At 45.4% G+C, this 19,857-nt stretch overlaps 1 protein-coding gene across 1 annotated transcript in view; it reads right to left on the bottom strand.

Moving 5' to 3' along the window:
• Positions 1-2,264: 2,264 nt before the first annotated feature.
• LOC146180267 (uncharacterized) overlaps positions 2,265-19,857 on the bottom strand; it is an 81,454-nt gene continuing 63,861 nt past the window's right edge. Inside the window, exons 6-7 of the mRNA XM_084579487.1 lie at positions 13,421-13,699; positions 2,265-7,724 (exon numbers count right to left, since the gene is read on the bottom strand). Of these exons, the coding sequence (XP_084435613.1) occupies positions 7,501-7,724; positions 13,421-13,699 (503 nt within the window). The 3' untranslated portion in view covers positions 2,265-7,500. The remainder of the gene's footprint in view (positions 7,725-13,420; positions 13,700-19,857) is intronic.

Here is a 19,857-nt window from a genome sequence, read left to right as displayed (position 1 = left end):
TTATGTGACGTTAGGAAGATAGTGAGAGACCGGAAAGCGTGGCGTGACATGGTCAATAGGGTCACGAAGAGTCGGACACGACTGAACGACTGAACTGAACTGAACTGAAGGTATTGTCCGTGAGTGAATTAATGTGGTTGGCGATCGTTCACTGGTGCTATATCAGATGTGAAATCATTGATTCATCAACAGTTGATGACTCATATTACAACCCACATTACACATATATTACAATTAAAGAAGGCAACAACGGAAGCATATCAAGGCCTGCTTTATAAGCTTTTTCTTAGGCAGATCAGGTCCTCCATTTCTGCACCTTTTCGTTTGTACAAGGGTGCCAACATCATATGGGCATGTGTGGAAGGTATAACCCAAGGAATGAGCGCAGCTAGTTAACTCACTTACGTCAGAAGGTAGGTAGAATATACATGTAAGGGCAGCCTATGCCACCCGGTTCTTTACCATGCAGGATGTGCAAGTCGCTTTGGTGAGCCAAAAAGGTTATCACTGGTTGCAAGCAGCACTTTTTCCTCTTGAGCTTCACCCCATACTCTTCCTGCTGGCAGGAGACTGTATGTTATCTCCCAAATACATCCTTCGCACTCAGCCACTAAAATGTCATCCAGGTAGCATTCCCTTTTGTTGGAGCTGGTAGCTTCACAAGTACATATGGCACTTGCGGTGCCTCCTAGAATGTCAGCCTCGAACCTTCTTCGAGATGAAGCTTCCATTACTGCCCTTCACCCTTAGGATTGCTCAGAGTACTGAACTTATTACAGATGCCCAGAACCTAGCCGCAACTGAGGATATCTCTTGTTGACCTTGCTTATGCTTGAAAACTTAATGGCAGCAATTCTTGGACCAGGCCTATCCCGCAGAAGCTGGCTTTATTAGAGTTGACCCCAACCAGTCTATTGAGTGTATTTTTAGTCAGATCACCTGCCGGAGGTTATTGTAGCGCAAGAGAAATCCCAACGTCTCCAGATTTGCAGTGGTTGCCAGGGTCACTGAAACCAAACGGAGGGAGGGGGGCAGACCCCCCCCCCCCCCCCCCTATTATTTTCGTGTGGAGGTTCAGTCTCCCTTTCTCTTCCCACCTTACTTCCTCCCTAGCTTATTCACCCTTTTTTTTTTACTGCAACCTAACTTTGGACTATTTTGTCTCCATAAAATTGGCTTCTGCCACAATGCCACAGTAGGCAATTTTATGTTGATGACACCCAGAAACCGGGAAAAAAAAAAATTTGTCTTCATAGAACAGCAATTTCAACAATAGATACAGGCTGGTGTGGGTTCCACGCTCAGCGCAACTTGCTTGCTGGCATCATTCTGTGCAAAAATGCGAGAAACCACATAGATTGAGCGAGAACTTTTCAAGTGTATAAGCAATAAATAAAAAATTTCCAGCCGCCCCCCCCCCTCCCCCTCCCAAATACAGTACTTCCAGCATCACTGGCAGTTGTCCTCCTGGCTTAATGAATGTCTCACACACAGATGTGAGCCCAGCTGTATGCCAGTTCCGCACCTGGCACTTCCTCATAAAATGACCTCATATTAAATATTGTTACTTCTAAATCTTTGCAAATCTAGTTATTAATTAAAACCACTGTGAAGTGCTTGTCTCAATCATGTTTGTTGAACGGACCTTTTGTTCCCCCTTGTGCATGCTTCTGCACATATAAACGACACCTCAAGACAATATATTATGTCTTTAACAACAGGTGACAAATTTCCAGCACAACTAGGTATACTGCATATATCTGTATGTAGCTCAAATTAAAATTCTAATTTCACTCGAAGTAGAAGACCAGATAACAAACTCGAATTGCCAAGGTTCTCATGAATGGTTTGCATGCGTAGTAATAGCTACTGAGCCATTTTATTTATTCACAAAGTTTCGCTTTTGCACAGCTGATGAGAAAATCAGGGAGTCAAATGAAAGTATGTATGAGCATCAAGAAATAAAAACACTGCCACCATGCCTCACTTCTGCCCTCTCAGTCTACCTCAATATTTTTCACCTCTGCGTTTGCTATCTTTTTTATACGAAAAGTGCTCTCTCTGCTGCTACATTTCAATCGATAAAAAAATGGCATTTGCAGCCTGGAACAAGGGGGATGGCTAAATATTTCAGTGAACATGCTAGTACGCACACTGTGAAACAAAGCTGAGCGTGCTAAAACTGGAATGAAAAAGATGCCCCTTGTGCAAGGATTACGCAGAAAATGTGAGAAAGGCCCCTTTTTCTCATTACCGTTATTTTTGGAGGCCAAAACATTATCAGTAAAAACACTTTATTTAAAATATCAATTCATCACATATCGAGAGTTCCCTGCTTTCAGTCAGTAACAGATGAAAGGAGCTTCTGGGATGCATTCGGTGCAGCCACGGTGACAACAGCCCACAGTGCAGAAGTCTCTTAGAGATGCAAAATAAAGAAATACAATACGCAGCACAGTCTCTGGAAAATGCACTTCATCTCACGGGTAATGTGCACAAAAGCGACAGTAAAATAGTATAGCAGTCTCAACACATTGCCAGTCCTGAAGGCAGGAGAAAAATGCTGCACCTGAACAACACCAGGCGAGGTAGAAAGAAATTGGTGCCACATATAAATGTACACCAGCCATATTCAAAGCATGAAACGTCCTCCCACAGCTTTGCTTTCATAACAATTCAACAATAGCTCACATACTGGCTCTGTGAGCAACCCATAGTGATTTTGTCACCACTGTAAAATGTGTTCAGCACAAGCTTTGCGGTGACACTCACTCAATCAGTTACACCATGCCAGAGCTAGCTCATAATGCATCACGTAAACTGTGAAACATCGAAAAACATGGGCAAGACAACATGCAAAGAGTGTTTTGGAAAACAAAAAAGCCTAGCACGTGAACATAGCAAATAGGCAGTGATTGGAAACAAGAAAACCACAGGAGGCACACCAGTTCTTTTACTGTAAGGGATGGAGTATTTTTCCTGGTGACCATCTTACCCAATCTCCCACTTCAGATCATGGCCCTACTGAACTTGCACGTTCAGCACAGTGAAACTAAATGAGACTAATTATATGTTGTTGCTAATGCATACGGTTCATGTTTACTGTAGTGTGAAGGCCTTAGGCACTGCATCCTGCAAAGTTAAAAAGTGTCCTACTTGAAGTTATCGACAGTGACCATGCAAATGCTATAGAACACGTTTGTGCCCAAACTCTGATTTTCAAGTCACCCTGACCAGCAGGTGTAAGGCAGATCAGACTGTGATGTCAATGGCACTTGACAACATGGTTGATGCCGTTGGAGAATTGGTGTTGTTGAACAATGTGGCAATACTGTTGGAAAATCCCTTTCTCTAAGCGGAATTATCCGGTTTATCCTCTAATTGTGTCTAACTAAAGCGCTCACCAGGAGGCATATTGTATACAATCACATAATGATCCACATCTTTCACTGGCACTGACTCATTAAAAAAGCTACACAGTCCGCCTTTTTCACCGTATATAATTAGGAAAGCTATACCAATGTGTATAGTATCACAATGTAGTCAAAATACATGTTTTGAAATGCACAGCTTACAGCTCCATAGTTGTAGACAGCTTTTACTAGTTGTGCTAGCTATGCTTGTACACTGTCATTAAGTATGGCTAGACAAAAAATACTCACTGAAACTGGTATATATATTTGGCAAAAATCAATTAAATATGCAGCAGAATATAGAGACAAATCTCACGAGCTCATGAAGAATATTTGCATTAAGTGAAATATTTGTAACTCAAAACGGACATAATTCATATGCAAAAGCATGAAAAATGCTTTCACGCATATCTGTTTACACTTGACGAAACCTACTGCCACTGTCCACTGTGCATTGTGCAGACTGCACAACAAGCAATCATAGTTTTGTCGATGTGTGCATAATGCTCAGTGCTCAGGATCTATTCACAGTTGGTGCATTCGTATGATGCATCAGCTGTAAGCGAGTGTTCAGAACATCCAAAACAAACGGGGAAATTTAAAAATTGGTATCATACCAAAATTTGTATCAACCATGATCACACCACTAAGATCCTACTCCATAGGCAAAATATCACACCTGATGGACAGCCCCATCAGAGACACAGCACCCTAACAAGGCACCAGTGTGACAAAAGATGTTACGCACGAAGGGGGCAAGAATGCATAACAAATAGCAACAGTACTGTGTAAGATAAAATGTAGAAAGCTGCAAGAAGAGGACACTTAAATAAATGAACATAGGATGATCAGTCGTATCATGTGAGAGAAAAAGAAAGCATTACAGATAACAAAAGCAGCATTTTTAGCCTCGATAAAAGTAGGAAAAGTGTTTGTTTTATCAAGAGAAACGATAAGATGCATAAATGTATTTTAGCGATACAATCATCAGGTAGGCTTACACAAAATTCCCTCTACTTACTAAGTAACACAACTTCACACATATATAACAACTAGCCTTGCTCTAAAACGCATGTGATGAGTTTAGCAGCTAAACACATTTTATCCACAATGAAGGTCAAAAGTTTGCGCACATCAATCAGAAAGTATGTGAAAAAAAGTGTGGCTAGCCATACAGACTACTCATACTAGTAATGACAACTGTACAGGTCCGACTGTGTGTGCCCGGGTTGTGTGTGTAGAACTGCCCCACGGTAACGACTGCATAAAAAAGTAGTACTGAAGCACGTTAGCATTTAGGAGGGAATAGAAGGACAACTAAAAATTCATCGTAGAAGAGACATTTAACATAAATGCATAAATTGGATGTGCTAATCATATAGTATTCTCTTCCATTCATAACCCTGCTTTTCTTCTGAACTGTCAATGTCCATCAGTATTGACACTAACCAGTCTGCGACCAGGCTCTAGTAAATGTAACAAGCTCATAAAACAGTTGATTTTAAACACCACCCAACCCCAATGGGAAGACATACAGCATTAACAAGCATGCAAGAATATTTAATCAGGCAGTTTGTGCTGCAAAAATGCTCCCATCACTGGAACAAAGTGACAGGATGCCGAACAAGATAAACAGCAGCTCTTGACAGCACACAGAAGGTAGCAAACATTGATCAGGTGATAGTGCATTCAGAGGTCTCCCTGCCTCACATAGGGTGGTTGCCTGACAGGGTAAGTAACCTTCCAGAGCCAGGCGCTCTTCAAGCAAGAAGTGCTTACAATCAGTTTTCATCATCATCATCATCAGCCTGATTATACCCACTGCAGGGCGAAGGCCTCTCCCATATTTCTCCACTTAACCCGGTTCTGTGCTAGCTGCATCCACTTGACCCCTGCGAACTTCTTAATCTCATCCGCCCACCTAACTTTCTGCCGCCCCCTGCTACGCTTTCCTTCCCTTGGAATCCAGTTTGTTACCCTAAGCGACCATCGGTTATCCTCTCTTCGCACTACATGTCCTGCCCATGTCCATTTCTTCTTCTTAATTTCCACTAGAATGTCGGTAACTTGAGTTATTTCTCTGACCCACTCTGCACGCTTTCTATCTCTTAATGTTACCCCTACCATTTTTCGTTCCATAGCCCTCTGGGTTGTCCTCAACATGTCAAGACAACAATGTCAAGACCACTTACACAGGCACATTAGGACATCTCATTCCTGCCTCAGATCAGCAGGGGCTCAGGCATGCCAAATGAGATAAACAACTCAGCCTCACTTGCTTTTGACATGGAGAAAATATGCGAGGGTGCTTTCTGCAGAACCAAATGCCAGCACAGAGCCACCAGTATTTCCGTTACGTTCCCAGCAATACATACTAACTGTATACTTTGAGGCACTAGCTGAAACTGCACACTACCATACTTTTATTTGCATAATACTAGGCCCACCACACTATTGTGCCTTGAACTTTTTATGTCAAAAAGTATGTTAACTTTTTATCTTGTGTAACAGGTATATCCCTACCTTTTTGTTGGCATTCAGTCCACTAATAACAACACTGAAAGCCGCAGGTGTCTTTCTAGAAGGCCAAAAAAAGAAATGGTTTGGTTTACGGAATTTAGCAACCCAAAGAAGCTCAGGTGATGAGAGTTGCAATAGTAGAAGGCTCTGAAAATTTCGACCCTTGGGTTTCTTCGACATTGCATAGCATAGCATTGCATAGCACATGGGTGCCTTGCTTTTCCCCTCCAGCTTGGGTACAGCAGTCGAGCGCCCTAACCACTTTTCCATTGTGGCGGGGTACAAGAGGGGCAGCCAGAATAAGTATGCAGTAATATATAAAGCTTACAATCAGTTGTATATGTCAAGACTACAATACCCTATCTTACTAGATAAATAGCTAGTAACAGTGTTCCATGAAGGAACCAAGAACAACACTGTTACAAAATATTTCTCTGTTTGGACTACCATATTAAGAATCGTAGTGAATTATAACCCCTGCGCTTCATACTGAATCTGGTAATACCAGAATGGACCACCATGTCTTAACAGAACTGTGGAGCACTGCTCGAGTTACATATGCAGGTGTAGGAATTCTTTCAGACCATAAAATTCTGAGAAAGCATACCCACCCACGCCAGTGTCTCTCTTAACTTCACTGCTAATTTTACATTTCCACGCTATTTTGGGAAAGTGCCCCCCCCCCCCCCCCTCTTCTACCCTGCACTGCACCTCCCCGCTCCCTATCCTTGGCCTGCACCTCACCCAGGTAGCACTGCCAGTCCCATCCATTCCCAGAATCCAATCCAATCTCAACTCTCAGACACATCGTAAACAAAAAAGGCACCCGTATGGCACTGTCTCGTCCAGATGCGCACATGCTGAAAGAGAAAGGGGTGGGAGCGCTTTCTTGGAATTTTACAGCATGCTTTTGATGTAACAAACCATGCTGGGGAGTGCCTTGTTAGCACAAAAAAAGATTTATGCAAAAAACGGGGACAAAGGAACACAAAATGGCAGGACGGGTTCCTTTGGCTCCATTTTTTGACCGGTCTTTTTTTGTGCTAAGTATGAACCCAATGGTCCAAATGCCTATTTTGATCAAAGAGTGGCTTCTATTGTTATTTAGAAGACGAGTCATTGCGGATCAAGCAGTTACTCCACCAGCCTACTTGCTGCTCTGTTTTCACCATTTCAAACTGTTGCAAATATTTTTCCCCATGCAATGAGCACACATCCCCCCCCCCCTCCCCCCTCAAATTAAAATATCCAATATTTCTAGGGAAAAAGTGTGTTCATTATGTGAGCAAAATATGGCAGTCAGAGCTAGCAAAATCCAAGCACTGTCTACTCGGGTAAAAATCTTAGCCAGTTAAGTTAGTTCATGAAATGATTCCCAGCTGTTTCCAGGTAGAACCAATTGGGAATTGTTCCAAATGGGAATTCTGACAGAACTGGCCTTAATGGTTAGGATTTCCACTTGGGCAAGCAGCCCATAGCATCCATAGCAGTAAAAAGTTTACACCGGCAAAGTGTCCTAAGGAAAAGGAGTCCAGGCAGGCAGCAGACAGAGAGAGGCAAATGCAGCTCAGAGAACGATACAGCATCCAGTTTCGCGAACTTCTGGTACAGGGGGCAGCATTTCTGCTGGTGGTTCCTGGTAGGCTCCATCCAGGTAGAGGCGCAGCACGAAAATCCACAGCTCATTGTGCTCTCCATGGTTGTATGTGAAGCTGGTTTCTATGCCGGAATAGGCTTCGCCACCAGTGAAAAGCCGCATGGCCGCCGTTTCACAGCTCAGCACTCGAGCACCTGCACACCACATGACAGCACTGAATACGTGCAGACAGCACGGGTTCCATTTGAGTTTCCTAACTGTACTACAGCTTGGAGAGGGAGTTTCACTGATGGTCAGGTCATCATTGTCTTTCGGAGGCATGGCTGTATGGAATTTTATGTACTCGTGCCTTTTCTTTTTTTTAATACAAGAGTTGTCATCATATGTTCGAATTTAAAAACTTCTGCGTTTAACTGATAGCCAATCACAAATCAAATATACTCGGCAGCAAATGAAGAGGTGAAAAACCTGAGGAGCTTTTCACTCCAAGCTTTATAGTTTACAAAACATCCAGGAATTCAGCGGGGTAGTCAGCTACTAGAAACACATTTCTTGCAGGAAAATTGAAGTTTTAAAGAATACCTTCCAAACTACTTGCCTTCATCATAAGGTGCAATGGACTGGTGACAAAAGTTGTATGCACTACACCCCTTGCCTAAAAATTTGTACACTCAGATGTCCTTTTCTTCCTTTCCGTTCTTAATGAAAACACAAACACGAATGTGGTATTTCCCTCCACAGCACTTACCACGATGGCTTAGTGGCATATGGCGTTTAGCTGTTGAGCCCAAGGACACCGATCAAATCCTAGCTTCAGTGGCAACATTTTGATGCAGATGAAATGCAAACATGTGCTATACGATGTTGGAGCACTTTGGTGAATTACAGGAGGTCAAAATTAAACCAGAGTCTCTCTACTGCGAGCCCCACAAAAATGTGTCACTTAGGAACACTCAAGTCCACATAGAGTGCAGCACCTCATGAAACACTATAATTCAGGCTAGCATAGTTACAAATTCTCATCATAACTTTAACTACTTCATATGCCCTATAAAGGAAAGCTCTGGGTTAATTTCAATTAAGTGAGTTTTCAATAAACTTTTACCAAAGTTGTCTCGAAACAAGTGCGGTGCACAAGGGCCAGTGTTATAGACCTTTGCATCAGCCAAGCAGGATGTCGAAAGGCCACCTCTCTGGGCTGTTGCAAACTAGTTCCGCTGCCACTTCCACCATGCTAATGTCAAGTGGACACAACAGCCCTGAGTGTAATGCGGTGATGCCCAGTAAGCCCTGGTTGCAAAGATCTATACATCAATTCCCCATGTATCTAACTTGAAGGGAATCTCGAAATAGGATCATACAACCTTTTTCTGTAAAGTTCCAAGACTGAGTTCATTAAAAAAAATGCGTGAATTGCATCAGCTGCCGCTGATGCCGCTGATGCATTTCGGCTGATCCGATCTGCTTGTACTAGCTCTGCGATTAATGAGTCGCCAAAGTTAATCTATCATTTTTTTCTACGGCAGAATAGGACTCACTATGAGGCAGTTTCATAAGTAGACGATTTACGACAGCGTTGATCAGTTCCAAATTTGCCGGCCACGACCTACTGTATAATGGGCGACCTGCGCGTGCGCCGCCTCCCCAGTGCCGGAGGTTTGCTTTTGCTTGTGCTGTTTTTTTTTAGTTCTCTAAAACGTCACCGTCGAGAGTGGCGCTGTAACTCACCCCCACAACGAGACCCGTCGACCGGCTACGGAGCGCGAAGATTGAACACATGTGGGCCGTCGATATACGGGCTGGAGCGGCTGCAAAGCTCGGTGCCGGCGAGTTCATTTTAAGTAGGCACTAAATAACTTAACCAGAGGCAGTTTTGACGTGCCCTGTGTCTGTGGGTGGCGGCGGATGCCTACACGTTTGCAGCATCATTACGCACTATGGTCTACTGTTACGTGCCGCTCTGCAAGTCGAGCGGGCAAACATCGACAGGGACCTAACAGAGGTACGAAATCAGTGGCTCAAGAACATCCCGCGGCAAGCCAAACTTAAGCTATGAAGCTGCACCAGCTTTTAAACATGCTTATAATATCGCCTTACTCGAGCATTCCGGTCGACGGCGTCCGTTGTGATAGCGCGAGATCATTTTAGAAGGAAAGGGTTGCGATCATCAGCTGATGCTGTAAAAGTAGAGTTTCCGTTGCCTTCAGTGATGTCCAGAAAGTACATTTCTGTTATGGCACTACTTGCTTTTCAGTGTCAGGGAAACAGCCCTGGATTCCAAGCGACAGGAGCACAGTAGGAGGACCAACAATTTTGTGAACGGAAAAGTGGCATATTTATACGTGCAGCTCAAGCATGACACATCGCCAAATAACCGCTGTGAACCCAACACCCAAGCCAGGCGGCAACATCAGGATACCAGACAGGATATTTTAACCCAAGCAGATAAACTAATACAAACAGAAAAAAAAAAAAAATGCGAAACGGAAGGCAGGCCAACTCTTAGCAAAAGCAGTGTGGACAATTCGTAGCAACAGCAGAGCAAGACATGAGAAGCAAACCAGTCCAGACCCTAAAAAAACAAAAAACAAAAAAAAACCCAAGAAAACATTTGTAGCAAAAGCACAGTAAAAAAGGTGAAGCAAAAGCAGTCAGAAACCTACAAAAAACTAAACCAACAACAAAAGACGAACGTAGCAAAAGCAGAGTAAAAAAAAAAGACGCAAAATCGGTCAAACCTAAAACAACAACAGCAAAATTAAGATCGTAGCAAAGGCAGAGTCAAAAGACACCTAACCAAACAACAGAAGGCCGCTAAAAAATTCAGGGCTTAAAAGTCGTACAGTACATAATGTGACGTTATGTGGTTAGGTGTGCTGTTAATTCATTTCTTCGTTCGTTTGACTCTGCCTTTTGCTACGAGCGTCTTTTGTTGTTATTGTTTAGGTTTGACCGATTTTGCTTCTTTTGTTCGACTCTAGTTTTGCTACGATCGTTTTTGTTGTTGTGTTTAGGTTTTCTGACTGCTTTGCTTCATTTGTTTGACTGCTTGAGCTACGAGTGTTCTTGTTGGTTGAGGTTTCTGATTGCTTTTGCTTCTTTTGTTTGACTTGCTATGATCGATCGTTTTTTTTTTTTTTGGTATTTCGTTGTTGTTGGTTTAAGTTTTTGTCTGCATGCCTTTGCTTCTTTTTTGTTTGACTCTGCTTTTGCTACAATCGTCTTTTGTTGGTGGTGATTTAGATTTCTGACTGCTTTTGCCTCTTTTGTTTGACTCTGCTTTTGCTATGTTCGTCTTTTGTTGTCGGTTTAGGGTTTTTTAGGCTTCTGACTGCTTTTGCTTCACCTTTTTTACTCTGCTTTTGCTAGGATTGTTCTCTCGTTTTTTTTTTTTTTTTGTTTTTTTTTTTCGTTTTTTAGGGTCCGGACTGCTTTGCTTCTCATGTCTTACTCTGCTGTTGCAACGAGTGGTCCACACTGCTTTTGCTAAGAGTTGGCCTGCCTTCCGTTTCAAATTTTTTTCCGTTTCTGTTAGTTTATTTGCTGGGGTACAGATATATCTTGTTTGGTATCCTGACGCTGCCGCCTGGCTTTCACGTGTGTTAGGTTCGCAGCGATTATTAGGCGATGAGTCTCATGCTTGAGCTGTACGTATAGGCCACTTTTCCGTTCAATAAATTGTTGGCAGTGTGCGGATGTGGTGTCCCTTTCTTGTCTGTGTGTTGCGCCGCCGTTTCACTACAGTTTGTGTTCACAAGCTTATTACGCGCATTGAAACGGGAGGGGGAAACGCCGAGCACGCATATTCGGCAAATATTTAATTGCACTGGACACAGCCTGCCTGCGCAGATATTAAATACGGAGGAACGAACGTGCGCGGGAGGGAGACTGGCAGTCTGCTCCAACTGGGCTACTAAGCACATCAACTGAAGAAACGCAACCGCGTTCGTCGAAAGGACGACGACGGCTCCTTCGAAGATGTTTCCGGGGCTCTTACTCCCAATATCGCCACTCTCATTTCACTGGCCCACACCTTTATCTTGCCGCAGCTATCACTCACGAGAAATAATGGTCCCACAAATCCTCCCGCGGAACTCTGCGCCGCTCGCTTGCAGGCACAGCCGGAGCGCGTCAAACGCTGCTCTGGGGGTGAGCTTTGGCGGCATCTACCGGCTGTTTCGGTCCCTACTCAGCGGTCACGTGGTATTTCTTCGGCCGCGCGCTCCCGTAGAGAGTGGCGCGATGCGTAGGTCGGCCATTATACAGTAGGTCGTGGTGCCAACCACCGTGGCTTCGAAGCGAAACAATTTAGGCCTAGCGATGACTAGGGACGGTCACGCACGGCGCCGTCGTTCGCCGCGCTCGCGCGCCCCAACCCCGCAGTAATTGTGTAATGTACCTCAGCCAGCTCGCGGCATCCCGTGCTGCAAGCGTTGCAAACTCGTGTACTTTCATAGCTAAAGCTGTGCATTTTTTGACGTTCTGCTCAGCAACAAGCCGTTCAAATGATACTGCAGGCAAGACAAGGCTTCAGTACGCAGTCGGTGCACTGTCGGCCGTAATCGAAGACATCGGGCGGCACCATATTCTATACATCGATCTTTAAACGTGATACAGTGGGCAAATGAATAACTTTGTGAAGCAGACCCGCTCGTACGTTTCGTGCACTCGGGCGCCGACGAGTAGCCTCCGTCAACAGACGCAGTCATAACCTCGATTAACGACTAAAACCGAGGTTGCCAAGCTCGGTTTGCGATAACCACGGTTAGTGGTGTAACCATGGTTTGGTCCGCAGTGTAACATGCGCTAACCACGGGTTTGCGGTTACACTAACCGCCGCTTCGCGAACTGGTGAACTCCTCAGGCGTGTGCGAGCGAGTACGGGTTGACGCAAGTATGCAAGCGAGCGAGCGCGCGTCAACCGGAAGTTCGTCGAAGTGACATATTTCTAGGCGGAAGTTTGAACTTGCTTGTATTCTTCATTTTTTTTATGGCTACCTTCAGCGTACGAGTTGAGGGGGAAAATTGGAAGGGTCATTTTTAATCGCCAATATCTTTGGTGTTAAAGAAGCTAGATAGAAAATTTTTGCGGGAGAGTGATGGGTGGTTCAATATCTATCAGTGTTATGGTGTTGTTTACCCTTCTCGGTGACCCATTTCAGTGGACCTTTAAGCACACCCTGCGTTCATATTGTAACGGGTATAGCGTCAAACGTCCAGACAACGCCCTGAGCCTACAGGACTGCAGAAGACCGAGAGCAGTCTGAGCGCGGTTCCAGGCAACCAACTTCGTCTATGCCAACCAGCAACCACTTCATCATCTACGCTGGCTAGCCACTAATTGTCTGCGCTTCGTCGTCGACTATAGTTTGTATCAATATTGATTTACAGTACTAGCGCACTAGCCCAAGGCCATGCAGGCCATCTTGCTCTGTACACAAGAAGTGACCGTGTCACCACTTGCACTTGCAGGAGAAGTACCACTTGCAAGCACACGGCATTCAGTGTGATATAATATAACTAATGTTTGGCTGAACAGGGGTTCTACAAAATTGAAGAACGTCCCTTCTGTAAAGGGTTTTTGCGTGGATATTCTGACAGTTGGATATGAACAATAAATCAATACCAATATCAACTGTGGTGGAACCCTACGTGAACTGCGCAATTATTGATGATGAAACAGCACACTGTTCGCAGGTAATGCTATAACAGAGAACAGAAATGATGGGAAACAACTCTTGCATTTCCCACAAAATGTGCACGCCCTACACAAAATTTGCCACCTCGTGCTCAGCAGAACAGCATCATATCCACATACGTTTAGAATTCTCAACACTGTGACAAGGAACACATGAGAGCTACAAAAATGAAAAGACAGAGAAAGACGAACCAGTGGCCCTAATCCAGGCCTCGACACGCTTCTTGGTGGCCGCGAGGCCTTCAAACTCGGGCATCAGTACTCCCCGTGACAGCAGCAGGGGCATGAAGGTCTTGCAGTGCAGTGACAGGGGCGGTGAGGGGGGAAAGCTGCCAGCTAGAGGTGCCCTGCTGTAGGCCACCCGCAGCACCCGCACATAGAAGGTGCCCCCCTTGGCACGCTCTGTGTAGGACATGCGCTGTGTGTCCACCATGGTGCGGTCGCTCATGGTGCCAAGAGAGAGGCCTGCATCTGATGAGAAAGGGGGAAGACACGCTATGCCAACCTCAGCGATATGACTCAACTATTGTCATCAATGACACCTGCATCTAAGTTTTGTTAATTTAAAAAATTGGTGGTATGGTTCAACAACAGAATATACTGCCTTTCACTGCTCAGGTGAGCGGATTTAATGGAACATTTTTTCTCGAACCGCTCAATTCGAACTCCTCGTGTTAAGGCCGAGAGAGACTTTGCGATCACTACATGGAAATGTAGCTCAGTTGTGGAGGCCCAAGCACAAAAGTCTGGTTGTTGCAGTATCTGCTTGCAATGGTATTTAATTTCTTGACCTTTTCCAGCTTGCAAAAGCTCTATTTTTGGTACGCTGCATATCTTCGATGATTTATTTGACTATTTGTTTGACGAAGCCAAGGCATCATATAGCACCCAACAAAATTTGCTTAGGAATAATAAACTGATAGCTTTGCACATTATAATCTACATTGATATGCATCAGACAAGTTTTTATTAAATTAAGAACATCAAGGAATCACAGTAATTCATCGCATCATCTGCCAAAAATCAGCTGCTGTATCAAGAAGGGAGTGTGGATGAAATAGGAATTTTTACATGATGTAAGCAGCGCAAGAAGCGGAGTGACTGCTCGAAACCTAAAAGCAGGCAGCTCAATAGCACTAGCAAACATATGTAGCAATTTTGCTTGGTGCACCGATAATACCCTGTTGTCCATGCATCGCTCCCACAAACAAGATCTGTAGCACTTCTCCAGTGGCACTGTTAGAAAATTGCCATCACCGCTATGAAAATAGTGCTGCTGATGCTACATTTTGACCCCCTAGAACTCTGCTCAGTTATATTTGTGCATGCTGACATGAAAACTGTAGTAAATGATGCATTTATTTTTCTGCCAGTTCCAATACGCATATCTGCTGCCTGCAGAAAGTTTGGTTATGTACTTCGAATTCAAAATAAAAAATTCGAGTGTGATTTAAATTTAGTTTAATTCAGCATCGCATCTCAAGATGAATTTTCCAGCCAAATTTATTTGAATTTGAATCCAAATATACTTAAAATATCAAGAATACTTCTATTACTTTCTAGGGAAAATGCAGATATTATGAGCATTGCTGCTTATTTATCCTTTATTTTCTAGGTGATTACACATACTACTCAACATGTGCTACAGAAAGCACCTTTTTTCTTTTTCTTTTCAATGTACCCTGTTCAAAAGGGTGGCTTTTTGGGCTTGTTGGTGCGTGAACATAGCGAGACTGTATGTAGCGCAAAGCAGACAGGACACACGAGAAGAACGAACAACACGAGCGCTAACTTCCAACAATCTTTATTTCAGACATGCAGCACAATTATACGCCAAAGATAGGAAATCACTTGTGCTGACAGTATCACCGCCGGAGAAAAGAGAGTTCTTTATCGCATAAACTAATAGACGGAGTGCTAACACAAGTCTCTCCGCAAGCATTTATCTTCTCAGCTTCAATTATCATTCGCGTGGTCATGTCAAAATTTCTTGCTAGCACAACTGTTTGTTCCAAGTACGGTTTGCAAGTTTTCGATTCACAAGAAAGAATATGATCAACAAGAGTACTACCCTTCCCATTCTTTACGTTACGTGCGTGTTCCATTAATCGCTGATTTAGGCACCATCCTGTATCTGTCCGACGTAGTGGCTACCGCATGATAAAGGTATCTTGTACACAACACCTTCAATGCAACTGACGTAAGGCTTCAGATGACGAGTCGTGCAAGCTCGTGCTCCGTTACTGTTTGATTTGCCAATCTTGCACAAGGAAGCGAGTTTTTTTGGAGCTGAAAATACGACAGTTGTGTTTGCCCTACGTCCAATTCTCTTTAGATTGTGTGAAATTCTGTGCATATACGGCATAACAACAAAGCGTTTTCTTCCATCGGACAACGGAGGCTGTTGACACTGATTACTATTGAATTTTCTCAGAAGTTTCTCGGCGACAGATACCTGGACATCGGCAGGGTACCCAGCATTAGTCAACCTTGTGGATTGCTCTTTAAAACTTTCAGTTATCTTGTGGGTACACGACTTTTTCAGAGAGTTCTGGAAACACATGCTGACGATGGCTCTTTTTACGAGTTTTGAATGTGCGGAATGATACGACAGTACAGGTTTATTACTGCGAGGCTGGTAGGCCCAGCAAATGCGATTAGGGTGGAAGGTGAAGATGAGGTCTAAAAACCTGATAGTGTCATTTACTGGCAATTCAGTGGTTAAAACCAGTGGGTCAAAACATTCCTTCATGACGGTCAAAATGTTAATGGCCTTTGACTCTAATGAGCCAGAGTCACTGTTGACAAGAATTAAGAAATCGTCAACAAATCTAAAGATTTGCAACACGTCCATACCATCAAGGCGACTGATAACAGTCTTGTCAAGTTTAGATAAAAACATGTTGCTTAAAACCGGCGCCAGGCATGAACCGATGCATATACCGTCCTTCTGAAGGTATGGTTTACCTTTCCAGTTAATGAACGTTGATTTCAAGTAAAATGCTAAAAGTTCAAGGAAGCTACCCACTGATACACCCGCTGTGTTTTGAAAAGCAACACACCCGAAATCTTCAATGCACTCCTCAACACAGCAGAGTACCTTGTCATTTGGCAACGAGTAATACAAATCCTTTATGTCAACAGAAAATGCATTAATGTTTCCACCAGGCACGTCTCGGACAAACTCTATGATTTCGTCAGAATTCTTAACACTGAAAGGGTCGTCATTTCTTAACGGGTTTAACTTTTCTTGCAAATATAGGGAAACAGTTTTCTGCCAAGTCCCAGTTTCAGATATGATAACCCTGAACGGCTGTTCAGGTTTATGGGTTTTAACGCTGAAGAAAACGTCTAAGAAATCTTTCTTTGACTCTGCTATTGCCTTGGCAAGCTTACTGAGGTTGAACTGGTTGCACATCTTCTTAGCTTTGGCTTTTACTTTTAGTATAGCCACATCCTCACGCAAGTCAAAAACGGATGACACAGCCTCATTGGCCTTAGAAGAGTATAGGTCAAAAGAGGAAACGGCAAAACCACCTTCTTTGTCCGATGGAAGCACGGAAAGTCCATGCTCACGTATGTAGTTCACGACGCGCTTGAGAGGTAGCTTAGAAGAACCCGGCTTAGAGTGCAGCAGCACGTCGACTCCTTCAGATATACACCGGTGTTGTTCTAGTTGCGTAGCATGTTGTGACACTTGACGAACCATGGAAAGCAGCTGCGGTGCTGACGGCTTCGGTTCCACAGCAAATTTAGGCCCCAATGAGAGAACTTTGGTCACGTCGACTGGTAGATCTAAGGCCTCCAACGTGTGCACAGCGCTCCGAGTTGCTTTCGGTTGCCTGGAAAGTTCAGTCCGAAGCTTTAACAGATGCTGAGTCCAGATGAATTCAGTAGCTTGGGCTGTCAGTCGCTGGTAATCTCGGAGAGTTTGCCAAGCGGTGTGCCCTTCACCGTTAGAGAGTATCTGAGCCTCGAGGTACTGCCTGTAGATCCGAGCCTGCCTGTACCACTCAGATTTTGCAAGCTTGCACGCCCTAGTGCCATGTCCAGCTGAAGGAACGAATCCTCCAAACAACCGCTTCACATCCTCTGGTAACAGCTTGTTGCGAATGCAGAATGACATCGAGCGCGCACGACTAACGGCATGCGCTATGGCTGCAACTGTGAATGACATCGCACACAGCGCGCACAGTTGCAGCCATAGCGCATGCCGTTAGTCGTGCGCGCTCGATGTCATTCTGCATTCGCAACAAGCTGTTACCAGAGGATGTGAAGCGGTTGTTTGGAGGATTCGTTCCTTCAGCTGGACATGGCACTAGGGCGTGCAAGCTTGCAAAATCTGAGTGGTACAGGCAGGCTCGGATCTACAGGCAGTACCTCGAGGCTCAGATACTCTCAAACGGTGAAGGGCACACCGCTTGGCAAACTCTCCGAGATTACCAGCGACTGACAGCCCAAGCTACTGAATTCATCTGGACTCAGCATCTGTTAAAGCTTCGGACTGAACTTTCCAGGCAACCGAAAGCAACTCGGAGCGCTGTGCACACGTTGGAGGCCTTAGATCTACCAGTCGACGTGACCAAAGTTCTCTCATTGGGGCCTAAATTTGCTGTGGAACCGAAGCCGTCAGCACCGCAGCTGCTTTCCATGGTTCGTCAAGTGTCACAACATGCTACGCAACTAGAACAACACCGGTGTATATCTGAAGGAGTCGACGTGCTGCTGCACTCTAAGCCGGTGTGATGATGGTGATTGTGGCGAGTGTGCGGGTGGCTAAAAAGGAAGTGAAGTGTGGCCGCGTGCGGGGCGTGCCAGGGCGCGTGAGTTTGTTCCGACAAGCGAACGGGTCGGACGTTCCTGGGCGTCGCTGGCGGCGGAGTTCATCGTCCTGGGCCTGGCGTACAAGGCCGGCTCGCCAGCACCTGCCGGGCACCTGGTCCGGCTCGACCGCTCCATCGTGCCTGGCCGCCGCACTTGTGCTGCCGCACTGGTGCCGCACTTTGCAGTACCCGGGCGTGACGCGGTACCCCGCGGTACACCGCAGTACCCCGGACTGTGAAGCAGACGCCGGACACAGACGCCGGAGCGTGGCCTGCCGCGCTACCGAGTCCTCGGGCGACTGGCGTGAACGGAGCCCGCGTCACACCCCGGCCGCTGGTCTTGTCTCAACCGGACTCGCCTGCACCGGCATCTAGTCCACGAGCGGAAAATCAGAAGTAGGACGGTTTTGTGTTGGGACATATCCTATTAGGATAAGCTAGGCTGTATGCATGTCTGTTGCCAGTTACGTTAATTGGTCAAGAAAAGAAAAGCGTCCGTGTGTCTGTGAACCTGCTCTGCTACCTGCCCAGAGCTCCTGAACGGACCTGGGCCCATATATAACATCACAATTTGGCGAGCCTGCCAGGATCCTAGAAATTAGTAGATTCAAGGAACTAATCATTCAGAGAGAGGGCAGAGAGTCGAGGACGGGTTCACACGCATCGCGACGTTTGAGCAAAGATGGACCTAGAGCGTCTAGCCGCGTTGGGCGCTCAGCTGGGTTTCTCAGGCTCCGAGCTGAGAGACTGGATAGATAAGGAACGCGCGGAGCAAAGGGCCGAACGTGCTGCTGAAAGAGAGCAAAGTCGCATAGCCGCGGAGAGAGAGAAAGAAATCTTGGAATTGAAACTCAGACTCCAAGAAGGAGCGAGGAGCAACACGACAGATGATATCGAGCCCATAGTGTCAGCGCCACAAGTACAGCTTTTCAACCCTCAAAAACTGCTACCCCTATTTGACGAGCGACGAGATGACCTGCATGCCTATTTGCAACGGTTTGAGCGTGTGGCAGTGGGACAGGACTGGCCTCAAGATAAATGGGCGATGGCCGTAAGTATGTGCCTAACTGGGGAAGCCTTGACCGTGATCGGCAGGATGTCAGCTGCAGATTCATTAGATTATCAAAAGGTCAAAAAGGCTCTTCTGCAGCGCTTTAAATTCACGGCTCAAGGTTACCATCAGAAATTTCGAAAAGCTCGAGCAGAAGATGGCGAGACGGGAAGGCAGTTAGCCGCCAGGCTTTCGGGTTACCTCGACCATTGGATCGAAATGGCGAGTGTTCCCAAGACATTTGAAGACCTGCGCGATCATGTGATCGGTGAACAGTTCCTGCGGTGTTGCCACCCGAAACTCGTTGTGTTTCTGAAAGAACGGGAGTGCAAGACACTCGACATCATGGCAGACGCAACCGATCGATACTTGGAAGCTCAGAACTATTCGAACATCGGTAAAGTCCCTGACGAAGAGAAACCTCATACCAAGAGTTCTGTCAGCCTGCCGAATAAACCCCAGTTGCGGTGTATGTTATGCAATCGTCCAGGACATCGGGCTTCCGATTGCCGCACGTCCACTAGACCGGTGCTCAAGTGCAACTCGTGTGGAAAGGTCGGACACAAGGCCGAAAACTGCAGGAATCGACACCAAGAGGAAGAACAGAGTGCCGCATGCTCTGCAATTCAGGCTCCCAAACGTGCTGATCATCTTGACTGGCATACGGCCCGGAGCCCATCCGACTCTAGCAGTTGGGCGCAGGTCAGTAAAGACGCACCTCAGAATTCAACAGGAAGAATGCCCATTGTAGAAGG

This window comes from Amblyomma maculatum, chromosome 9 (genome assembly GCF_055883805.1).
Source record: "Amblyomma maculatum isolate TAMU_Amacu chromosome 9, ASM5588380v1, whole genome shotgun sequence".
In the NCBI taxonomy this organism is placed as follows: Eukaryota; Metazoa; Arthropoda; class Arachnida; order Ixodida; family Ixodidae; genus Amblyomma; species Amblyomma maculatum.
Note: the sequence above shows the minus strand (reverse complement) of the source record. Positions and strands in the feature narration are given on the sequence as shown.